The 12,316-nt window shown below is 33.3% G+C and overlaps 1 protein-coding gene and 1 long non-coding RNA gene across 4 annotated transcripts in view; one reads left to right on the forward strand and one right to left on the reverse strand.

Annotated features, from left to right (window-relative positions):
* The window catches only part of LOC135838936 (uncharacterized), a 282,350-nt gene that overhangs the window by 157,793 nt on the left and 112,241 nt on the right, over positions 1-12,316 (forward strand). The gene's annotated exons all lie outside the window — the stretch shown is intronic.
* LOC135838915 (lysosomal proton-coupled steroid conjugate and bile acid symporter SLC46A3-like) lies at positions 1,601-8,220 on the reverse strand. The gene is made up of 6 exons (XM_065354738.1): positions 7,208-8,220; positions 7,009-7,110; positions 6,785-6,922; positions 6,384-6,467; positions 2,035-2,188; positions 1,601-1,921 (listed from the first exon to the last, which is right to left on the reverse strand). The coding sequence occupies exons 1-6, from the start codon at positions 8,016-8,018 to the stop codon at positions 1,813-1,815; spliced, it is 1,398 nt and encodes a 465-aa protein (XP_065210810.1). The 5' UTR covers positions 8,019-8,220; the 3' UTR covers positions 1,601-1,812.

The raw sequence follows: 12,316 nt of genomic DNA on the forward strand, positions 1-12,316 counted from the left end.
CTGATTCAAAGCCTTGTTAGTGTTGAAAAAATTCACATTCTATGGAGGGGATATAATTCCGAAAAAAATCGAAGCAATCTTTACGCCGCAACAATATGAGCCAGCACACCATTAAAATAGTCTGGAATCGTATCGATGGGGGCGAATTGTATCTCATCATTATTACCTATTCGGTGGACGTGGCCATATTTCGTTCTCCTCGGTTTGCAAAATATGATGTAAACTGAACGATAACATTTGAGGTTATTATTACGCGAAACATTACAGTGTTCTAGTCAATAGAAACCCAAAAAAAATTTAAACTGTTTAAAATACTCTTGAATAGTATGCAAAAAAAAAAAAGAAGAATAAATATAAGGAGATGAATTTGTAAACTTTTAACGCTACAAGAGATACACAACGTAGATGAAAACTGAACGAACATGAAATGATTGATGGAATTCAAATCAAATCGAAACGTATCATAGAAATCTTCAATTTTTTATTCATTTATCTTTTAATATATCATCGCTTGAATTTTTGAACGACTTAATTCATTATGTTATCTCAATTATCAAATTTTTATAATTAAAGCTGATAACTCTTTCATCATATGTACTTATTTCAGCCCAAAGAATTAAGTATACAAATACCTAAATACCTATATGAAAGAATGTATATCGAATGTTGGCGAATAAAAAAAAGAAAAAAATCAAAAGGCAAAAATTCAGATTTTTTTAATTTCCGAAAAAATGATTTTGATGATCGATGGTTCGGAGGATGTAGGTACATATACCCTGTAAGAATAAATGATTTTGTAATCTTTATAACAGATCAATTTTCTGAATAAAATTTCAATTTTTTTCATTTTTCAAAAAATTTCCGATCACAATTCCTGGAACAAGAGAACTTATTGAGATCGGAAAAGCATATCATCAAAACTCTCTTATAAAAATTTCAACTGCTCAAGTTCATTTTTGGATTTTTGTCAAATTTTTGAGAGTTTAAAAAATTCAAAAATCTGTTTGAAGGGTGACTTTTAAACTTTGTCGTGAAATTCAACTTTTTCGTGCTTAATTCCTTCAATTTAACTCCCACCCAACACGTGAGGGGCCAGACAGGTGGATCAGTGACCTTGAGACTCCAGAGACACTGGTCAATGACTTTAAAAGGCTCGACAGGCCGACATGAAAGACGATCATGGGAAGCTAGACAGGCTTGCAAACAACCTTGAGAGGCTAGACAGGTAGGTCAATGACCTTCAGAGGCCAAGACAAGCGGACATACAACAGTGAAATTTTAATTTGTGTTTTGAACTTTGTATACCTCCAAATAAAAATTCAAATCAATTTCTTGAGCTTGCATGGTCTCCAAACTATGAACAATCGATTCAATTTTTCGAATTTGCATAATAACATACAAATTATAAAGTTTTAAATTATTTTTTTGGGATTTGCATGACTTTTAAGTTACAAACAGTTTCTGGAGTTTGCAATATAAAATGCATTTTACTCGTATATAAAAAAAATGTCTTTACTGTTTTGAAACAATTCAGAATTTTCGTAGGTATATATAAGCAGATATTTAAACATGCAGTAGGTAACAAATTATTGTTAATAAGAGAGCTCAAAAATACTTTTATTACGCTTTTGATAAAATCGGTTCACAATATATTGCTTACCTAGTAGAAAACATTGATCAAAAATTAGGTATCCAGGTATTTACAAAACAAGTTATCAACTTCTTCAATTGGGTACCTACGTCAAGTACCTAATTACAGGTAGATTTTTACGTCGATTAAATAAGAATAGCTAGCTTGGTATTATTTAGATGCTATTTAATAGTATCATTCGTTCCATTTTTACGTAACATGTCACGTGTTTCATCTTGAACACCTACAGGTTTTTCTGAGTCTAATTTTTTATCTAGGAAATAAGATGCACTGAAATACACACAAAAAAAAACACGTTGAAAAATATTATACATTATTACACTTCAAGATCTACGAAAACAAATTAGTTTCGTAGGTATTTTGATTCTTCTGCATGAACTTACCAAAAGCATAGGATGATGCCTATATCTAGTACAACACTCAGAAGGCAAAATGCGGATGGAAAAGTTTCGAAAGTTTCGTGGTAAATAGTATTATAAGCTGGGAAGCTCAGAGGTAGCAATACTGATAGTGCTCCATTCACAGCGTTCAGTCTACCTGTTATTAACATACAAAAAGACATACGAGTAGAATAATATCGGTTCAAATGTTCAAAATCATTTTAACAAAAGTACACATTACACAATGAGTAACTGCAGGGGTAAAATTGGTAAGTGTGGTTTTTGTAGGCATATAAAAAACAACGAGTGTTCTTTCCTTCGATTTCAAATGTTCAACTCAAGTTTAGAAAAATAAGCACTCCAAGAAGTCTATAGCCAAGTTTCAGCCATAAAATCACTACCTTTATGACAAAAAAGATTTAGAGAGCAGTATTACGTAAGGATTATTCGTTAAAGATTCACAATTCACATCACTATTAGATTCACTCATAAAAGCAAATAAACTATTTACATTGAAACCACAACGAAGTTTATGAGTTCTTAAAACTAATCGTCATTTATTTATCTACCTATGTTTAAAACCAGTTAGGTTTTTCAAACTGGTTGGTGATAAATCGTTTAAAAACTATCATACTGAGAAACGAACAGAAAAAGTGAAGGGTTAGAAACAAAATATTTACTTGTATGTGTTTCTCGTGAAAATTAAATTAAACTATCATACCGCACCCCTTTTTCACGTGAAGGGAGCTAAGCTCACTTAGGATTATGGGGGAGGGCTTTTCGAGGACTTTTTTTTATTTTGAAAATCGTACTTCGGTTTAAAATTGGTAAATTCACGTTCACCTTTCGAAAAATAGAAAAGGTTGGAAAATTCCAACAAAACGGATTCAGTGATTCCAAAAATACGTGAATGATTTATTCCAGCAGATCAAATTTTGGTGATCTAGGCTGATTTTTGAAGTTTTTCAACTCTTTTTACATTTATGAAAAATGGGGTGGATTTTATTTTATTTTATTTTTCAATTCAAATACCTACAATTTTTTTTTGTTTTTTTGAAAAGAAATCAAACTAGACAGCTAAGCTGCAAAGTGTGCGTAGCTAGCTGCCTTTTCTACAGCTATAACCGTTATTACATCTAGGTAGTGCATAAGTGAATCAACCATGTCACAGCAATGAGAATTTTTGAAACTCTCACTGCTTCAAAATAATAATTGTTTTTCAGTGTTTTCATATTTTCCAAATTACAATAGGTATTTCAGAATAATTTATAAGCTTGTATTGCTTCTACTCGTAAATTAAGAAATTTCCAGTTGTTTTTCATAGTTTGCATTGTTTTAAAATTTACAAAATTTCAAATCAATTTCCCGAATTCCCCATCACTACAATTTCATAAAGTTTTCAATAAATTTTCAGAATTTTGCATTGCTGCTGAGTAAGGAAATTTACAATCAATTTTTAGAATTCACATTGCCTCTAAATAGTCAAATTTTGAATAATTTTTCAGAATTCTTATTGTCTTTAAAATTAAAAAATTTCAAATTCAATTTTCAAGTTCATATTGCCCACAAATTGTAAAACGTTTACTCAATTTTTGGAATTCACATTGCCTCCAATTTTTCAGAATTCTCATCTTCTTCATAAATATTACAATACTTATTTCATATAATTTTCAAGTTCACATTATCTGCAACTTACAGAACTTTTAATCAATTTTTGGAATTCTCAGCGTCTCTAAATACAAATTTTCATATTATTTTTTTTAGAATTTCCATTGTCTTCAAATTTATAAATTTTCAAACCAATTTTCAGAACTTGCTTTTTATTCTAAATTAAGAATTAAATCTTATAAAATATGTTAAGAATTTGAATTGCCTCTAAATTACACGAAAAAAATATGGGTAATTTTTACAAAAAAATTTAACTAAATACTGGTATTTAGCACAATTAAGTACCAGATCCCATTCAATAATTTTTACTGTAATCGTATAGTAAAAATTATCATTTTAATAAATTTTGCTATGTACCAATAGTAAAAATCATTTTGTTTTAATAATTTTTACTAAATCATGATAATAAAAATTACATGTTTCAATTGTACAAAAATTAGTTTAATTACTCATTTTGAAGTAATTTTTAAATTATAAGTAAAAAGTTAAAAATTATTCATGTCAAGGTAATTCAAATGATATCATAATTCATAACTCAATTTCAGCATTATTTTTGCCCCATTATCATGTACTACATAGGTAACTACAAAGCATTTACCTATCCAATTTTCCTACGAAAAATCTGTCACCTACCTACTTACCTCACAGGGATTCGAACCTGGGTCCCTAAATTTCCTATTCCTACCTACATGCCCTAACCACTCAGCCACGAATTCACTACGAGGGTTAGGGCATTAAAATAATACATATATTTGTTTGGTAAACGCCCCACCAAACCACTCCCACTTGGAATTTGCAGCTAACAGACCGGGGGTGTAACAGGGTACAATGAAACACAGCTGGCAATGGAATAGACTGGGGGTATAGCAGGGTACAATGAGCGACAGGTGTTCTACAAGTCCCCTTTTCCCTTTTTTAGGATTTAATGCATTAAAATAATGAACTAAAATTGCAATTACTCAGCAATTACCCATCCGAATGGAATGAAAATAAATCTATACCCTCCGCCTTAATGATTCTCAAATGGTGTCCAATAGGTACGAAAAACGGTTGGATAGCTTAAGAGAACATTCATTGTAATTGAAATTTCAATTTCTCAAAGCGAAACCAATAGTGTGCTACGCACACTAAAAAGTTAAAATGACTCATTTTTCAAAATTTTATCATTTTAAATTTTTGGCCTGTGGGTTTTTCATTTTGTTTTTTCATTTTGAAAATCTAATCTACAAAAATCATGCCGATTTCTCAAAAAAATTGAAAAAAAACGCATTCAGTGGTTCCAAAAATAAGTAGGTACGTGAATAATTAATTGGAAAATAAATCAAATTTTCGAATTTGTGCATAATATGAAGTTTTTACCACTTTTTACATTTTTTGAGGACGGGTGGGGGAGGAGGGAGATGGCTTTAATTTTTCTCACTTCAAACTTCAAAATTCAAATACGATTTTTCTGTTTGAAAAAAAAACTGAAAAGATTAAAAATTGACAAATTTTTCAAAATTTTAAAACCTTTAATTTTCGCTCCGTTTGTTTTTATTTTTTTATTTTTTCATTTTGAAAATGGTATCTATTCGAGCTGAAAATTAGCAGAAACAACCACCAGCCTTTAAAGTGGAAACGACAGAAAAACTCAAAAAAAGGTCTTCATTGAATCCAAAAATAGGTGACTGCGTAGGTACCTACCTATCCAAATAAAACAAATTTGCAAGATTTTAAAATTTCTTTGCATTTTCTGGGAACTTGAAAGATGGTTTTTATTTTATTTTTTCAATGCAGATGCGATTTTATTCCGAGAAAAAATTCATCCATTTTTTTTTTTTTTAAAAGAAATCTTACTCATCTTTGGCTTTAGCTCCGTTTGTTTTCAAATCTTGTTGTTGTTGTTGTTGTTATTATTGTTTTTTTTAAAAATCAGGTAATACCACTACTAACCTTCAAAAAGACGTAGAAAGAGCCCAAAAAAACAACTCTTGAAAACACATTCAGGGGTTCCAAAAATACGTGAATAAGCTACTGACGTGAAGCAAATTTTCGAGAATTAGAAAGTTGTTTTTAAAAATTCGCATTTTTTAAGAGCTGTACGTATTTAAAAAAAAAAAAAAAAAAATTAAAAAGTAGATATTAAAAACGACAGATTTTTCAATATTCTTATCCTCCATGTGGACTTTCAGTTTTGTTTTTTTTTTTTTTAATTTCATTTAAAACCCCTTTTTGGGTTAAAAATCAGTCAAAACTACCACCAACCTTTAAAAGACTAGAAAGGACTAAAAAAAAAAACTCAAACCCTCCTGTTCAGTGGTTCTAAAAATATGTGAATCGGTTCCAAAAATATGTGAATCACTGATCCAAATAAAGTACATTTTTGATTTCGAGTAAAGGTTTCAGAATTTTTCAACCCTTTTTGCATTTTATGAGAGCTGGAGGGTGGTTTTTATCGATTTTGCATATTTGAAAAAAAAATAAAGAATTATCAAAAGTGGACCATTTTTTTCCAATTGAAACTTCAGATCCTATACCTACTCTATAGGGCTTGAAATCCAACAATTTTGGCACATGGACTTGAGCTCATATAATCACCCTTGAAAAGCTATATTTTTTTTTTAAATTCAAAAAAAAATACCTATAAATAGGTAATTTACACGTAAATATGTAAAATTAATTACTGAAATCATTGAAATACATACCCAATGCACTGGCATTATAATATTTGCTCATAAACGATATGCAAATAAACAGCGTTGTGCCATGAAATAAATCCATTAGTGGAACTACGAACAAGAAGCTAGAAGTAATGATAAATTCACACAGGTAGGTAGGTAACTAGGTATCGAGGCAAACTAATTCTTAATCGGTCTCGAGTCAGGCCTGTAGATCCTATATACGAGTACCTAGTCAAATTCGTCATCATCATCATGAACAACAAACCAAAATACTTTCTTGACCAATTTGGGTCGATGATTTTTGATTTTTCAAGGCTTGGGTAGGTATGAAATTGAAAGTGAATACATCACTATTCCAGCTAATTCATACCCTTCTTATACAGGCCTTTCTCGATCGAGTGTGAAAACTAGGTGTTTAAACGTACTCAAATAAATTTGCCAAATTTGCGAGGCAAAGAGCAACGCAACTATCGCAATCAGGTCAAAAGATCCAGCCAAGATACCGATCAATCCATCGTGAACTTTTAAGCATTTGCTCAGCACTATCGAGCAGAATAATATACCTACGAAAATACAAGCGAAGTTATGTAAAATTCAGCTGACGAAGTGAGCTCGATATTTTGTGATTTCATCGAGAATTCGAACATACCTACAGTTGCTAGTGAAAATCGATACAACAAAAACGTGCTGAATTGACGTTCGTCCCAACTAAATCTGTATCTCAGATACGGATACAATACCGATAATTCTCCTGAAATTATCAATTATACAATATTTCACGATAACCATAACAAAATACACCTGTTGAACGTGTATAGTACAACGTATAGCTATATAGGTATTCTTACCAAACATCGTAAAGTAAACTGCAACATTGGCTATAATTTGTAATAAGACAATAATTCGCTTACGCCCTAAATTTTTATTGAACACAATTTTAAAACTATTTGCTATGACACGTTTTAAATTTAAAATATGATACAGAGCTGTCTTTTTTTCAACCGGGACAGATGTATCTTTGATAAAAACGAATCCAAAAATTAACGAGATCACTGATAAAACAAAACACATCAAATACGAATAGAAAAACCCAAAGCTACGTAAAATGAATCCTGATCCGCCTTTGCCCAATACCAATGAGATCGTTTCGATTGCACCTATAAATCCTAGTTTCATGGTACGGTTTTTGGCATCCTGTTCATCGCAAACGTATATATGACAAGCCGTCAACATTAAATAGATCCCTCCAGTAATGCTTTCAAGTATCACCCAAGATATCACAGCTGTGTACGAAGACCATGGCCAAAAATACGAATGCAAACATCCCGATAATGCAATAAAGATTTGTCCTACCATTGGCATAAATATGAGAGGTCTTCTTCTCTGGCCGGCTTCGTCGCTCCAACATGTGGCCAGAATTTTTATAAGGATACTCGACAAAGCGACTACGAAACGGTATTTCGAGCTGATTTCCGATATGAATAAAGTTCCTCGTGTTTCGTCATCGCATGGCGTATTGAGATCAGGTTCAAAGGTCTGGTTAAATCGGCATGTTTTTTGAAGAAATAAATTCGTATGAAAACCATCCATCCAATCGTACAGCAGGAAGTAGATGAAGAGCGATGGCTCGACTGTAACGTGCTTGAAGAAATTCCTCATTTTTGGATCAAATAAACGCGAAGACACCGGAGATTAAAACTGACATAGGTAATATCGAAATGAACGATTCTCGATTCAAATTAAATTTTTATAATCAATCATAATGAATTATTATACAATTTTTTGAAGAAACGCGAACGTAAACTGACTAGCTGTTATGTAAGCTGGCAATTCTACATGCACAGCAACGTGGTAAATACGTTCCAGTGATCCAAGGTCTCCTAAATATGAAAACTTTAATTACCTACACTGACTTACGCATCAACTCCCTCTCTACCATACAACTTTAGACCTATGATCAAAATACTGTGTACGTAACTCGTTATAGGTATACTCTTCCTTCATAATGACCTTGAATTCCTTTTCTCTATCCTTTTATTACTCCTAGGTACCTTACTTATGTAATTTCTTGAGGTACGTTAACCTGTGCCTACTCCTTTCCTTTCTTTTCTTTGGACGAAATGAAAATGGATAGGTACCCCTATAGAAAAATTTTTCATCTAAACCTTGCTTGACTGCTGAATGAAAAATCGGTACGAAATAAAATGTAAAACCTGTACAAATGAAGAAGTATAAAAATTCTACTATTTCACAACGAGATGCAACTTCTTATAGATCCGTGAACTTGTGAGATGTTGATGAGATAACTGCCATATGAAGAGGGAAGGTGTAACGAAGGGAATTTCAAGCAGGTATACGAGTCCTCTTATTCCGCCAATAATCATTCGAACAAGAATTTCGTTCATCTAATTGAAATTAAATTCCAAAAATTGTTTATTGAAACAAAATTGTTGTAGATATATGTAGGTAAATTATAGGCTGATTTAAAAGGTGCAAATGGGTTTCAGAAGTCATTATAGTGTTATTTACAAGTTCTTTTAAAATCCATTTTAAAAGCATTCGACAGCTCGGAATTAATTATCAAAAAACAGATTAACATACCTAAATGTACTTTATGTATTTTGTATTTTGAAAATTTACATCACAAATTGCAAATATTTTACCATCACTTTTTGTATAATTTCTGGTGTATGGTTTCGTAGGTGACACTTCTAAATAAAAATTTTGTAAGCCACTCGTCAGATTTTTTTTCGAAGTTATGAAACCAATTTTAGAACGGTACACATGTTGATTCTCTCTTTCCAAAGTAAGAACTTCAGCTAGTGAACATTCGAATCACCTATTCAGCTAAAAATTTTGCTAATTCCTATCAGAAGATCAATGAAGGCAAAAAAACCTACTGACATCATTCTTCCGGCAAAAAAGGCGCAAAATAAATGCGTTTTTTTGCAGATGTGAAGAAATGAAGAGGGATTGAAAAGTTGAAACCCCTATAAGGCAAATCTAGGGCACCTTCTAGATGATACATTAGCGTGGATGGCCCTCAAAAAATGGGTGCAAAGCACGGATACCTATGTTTTTTGGTCAAGTTGAGTTAATGCTCAATCAGACATGATCATCCGGATCAGATCCTTAAGATTGATCCGAACCGAGTCATTAGCTCTATATAATGCTAAGATCTTCCTCAGGGACCCGTCTGTTGGACTTCTCAGGGTCGTCCGTCTGTTTTCGTAGGTACCTACCTCTTTAAGACATTTAATCGTTTTTCTGGGTTCGCAAGGTCATATGCCTGATCTCGTAAGGTCATTGACCTTTGTCTGTCTGGCATCTTAAGGTCATTGATTCGCCTGTCCAGCTTCTCAAGGTCGTCTAGCTGCCTGTCTGGCCTCTTAATGTCATTGACCTGTCTGTCTGGTTTCTCAAGGTCGCCTGTCTGACATCTTAAGGTCATTGATCCGTCTGCCTAGCTTCTCAAGGTCGTCTAGCTACATGTCTGACCTCTTAAGGTCATTGACCTGTCTGTCTGGTTTCTCAAGGTCGCCTGTCTGACATCTTAAGGTCATTGATCCGTCTGCCCAGCTTCTCAAGGTCGTCTAGCTACATGTCTGACCTCTTAAGGTCATTGACCTGTCTGTCTGGTTTCTCAAGGTCGCCTGTCTGCCATTTTAAGGTCATTGATCCATCTGTCTGGCTTCTCAAGGTCGTTCTACCAGCCTTCCTGGTCTCTTAAGGTCATTGACCTATCGGTCTGAATTCTGAAATATTATATGTCTGTATAACTAGCTGCTTGAGGTCATTGACCTGTCTGTCTAGTTTCCCAAAGTTGTCTATCCAGGATATTAAGATCATTGAACTGTAATTATGGCTTCTGAAGGTCGTCTGTTCAGCATCTTAAGGTCATTGACTTGCCTATCTGGATTCTCATGGTCGTCTAGCTGCATGTCTGACCTCTTATGGCCATTAATGTGTCTGTTTGGTTTCTCAAGACAATCTGCCTGGCATGGTCATTGACCTGCCTGTCTGCATATCTAGCCTCTTGAGGTCATTGACCTGCCTGTCTTTTTTCTCAAAGTTGCCTGTTTAGGCTCTTAAGGCCATTGAACTATCAATATGGCTTCTGAAGGTTGTCTGTTCCGCCTCTCAAGGTCACTGACCTGCCTGTCTGGCTTCTCATGGGGGTCTGTCCAACCTCTTAAGGTTATTGACCTATCTTTGTAACTTCTCAAAGTCGTCATTTTGCCCGTCTGGCCTCTTAAGGTCATTGATGTGTCTGTCTAGCTTCTCAAGGTCGTCGTCTGTCTGGCTTTCTGCCTGAGTAGCCTTTTTAGGTCATTGAACCGTCTGTGTGGCTTTTCAAGATCATCTGTCTAGCCTCTTAATGGTCATCAACCTATCTGTCTGGCTTATTAAGGTTGTCTGTCTCTCTAATAATCGTGAATGGATCAATAATTATTTTTTCAAAGGTATTCAAAGTCTGGTTAAAATGTCAGAAATTATTCACTTTTGTTTTTCAAAGTCCAACATAAATCGCGAGGATCTATTGCGTATTTTTTTCAAGTTTTTAAACGTCAGATTATACTTAATAAAAATGCAGATTGAATTTTTTCCAATTTTCAAAAGTCCGCGTGACGCAGATCAGTGTTGAACAGATCAGCACAAAAAAAAGTTTGAACAGACTTCCGGCCCAAAAAATATACCATATCCATGTCAAAAATGTCGACAGATTTTGACTAAATTCGGATGGATGCGGTTTCTGGCTAGCTTTTAGTTGAGCTAAAATGGTGTTTTTGGATGAATAATCGAGAAACTTTGATATTTTTTAATGAAAAATTTGTAATCACACCTATCGCTATCATTTATAAAATTTCAAGTAGGTAAGTAATGAAATCCTTTTTCATCTGAATTCCAAAACTTATAAAAAAAGGTAATAAAAAAAAAAGCTCACAGAAAACCCAACAAATTAGGTAAAGTTTTTGGTTATTAGCTTTTAGCTGGAAAATGATACATCTGACTTTCGATTTTCAAAGATCTTCAAAAAGCATGGGCTTTCGGATTTTCGCTCTCGGCTGGCTTTTCAAGTCTGCTTAAAAATGTTCACAATAGATTCAGTGGGAAGGGAGAGGGAGGGGAGTTGACTTCAACTGGTGGGGAAAGTATTGTGAAATATGCTGCAAAATAATAAATGATTTTGGAAGTTTCTCAACTAAATTTGCAAATGTGGTGGGATTTAATTTTCAGCGATCTAACTTGATTAGGTACAGCTCGCATTCTGGTTTCAAAAATTTGGCAAACAAATCAATAAAATAAACTTCAGCAACTCAGAAATTTACCTCCAAGGTATAAATGTGAGGTACCTACTTGCTTATAGGTATTCTTCTAGTGAAGTCTTTCGGTTCAACAGTTTACTGGTTGTAAAAATTTCCTCGCGAGTAAAATGCTCTCATCCACGTTATGATAAGTAAGTTTTGAGATTTTTTTTGAGGTCATGAAACTAATCTAACGAAATTTATCCATTTATCAAGCATGTGGCCATTTATTATAGTGATTAAAGCAAAATAAAGATCTCAGCTTAGTGTCTAAATAACGGTATTTCTTCCACTTTGTCTCGAAGATAATGTACCCAAAGTTCGTGAATATTTAGTTATTAAACCAATATAGTTAATCTATATACTTATGGTAGGGTATCTCAGTCAGCGTAGCAAAATGTGTCAAATTTAAACGTAGGTAATCTACCTATGGCTAATTCAAAACATATTTACATGATACAAATACAGGTAAAAAATTATGTATACCTACTTCTACATGCAGCCTGCAATTAAAGACCGCCTAATTCGTGTAATTACCTACCCTCCAAACTGGTATAGCTAACACATTACTTGGAAATTGGAATATTTCTGTGAGTTTAAGATTTTTTCCACTTTGTAATGTGTAATGTACCTACCTATTTTTAGTCCTAC

Source organism: Planococcus citri, chromosome 3, assembly GCF_950023065.1.
Source record: "Planococcus citri chromosome 3, ihPlaCitr1.1, whole genome shotgun sequence".
Taxonomy (NCBI): Eukaryota; Metazoa; Arthropoda; class Insecta; order Hemiptera; family Pseudococcidae; genus Planococcus; species Planococcus citri.

Excerpts from the sequence above, each read along its gene's own strand:
- LOC135838915 (XM_065354738.1), bottom strand. The coding sequence starts at position 8,018 with ATGAGGAATTTCTTCAAGCACGTTACAGTCGAGCCATCGCTCTTCATC. Across the intron at positions 7,111-7,207 it reads AGTTTACTTTACGATGTTTG|GAGAATTATCGGTATTGTAT; the intron begins GTAAGAATACCT and ends TGATAATTTCAG. Across the intron at positions 6,468-6,784 it reads AATTTGGCAAATTTATTTGA|TTCCACTAATGGATTTATTT; the intron begins GTACGTTTAAAC and ends TCTTGTTCGTAG.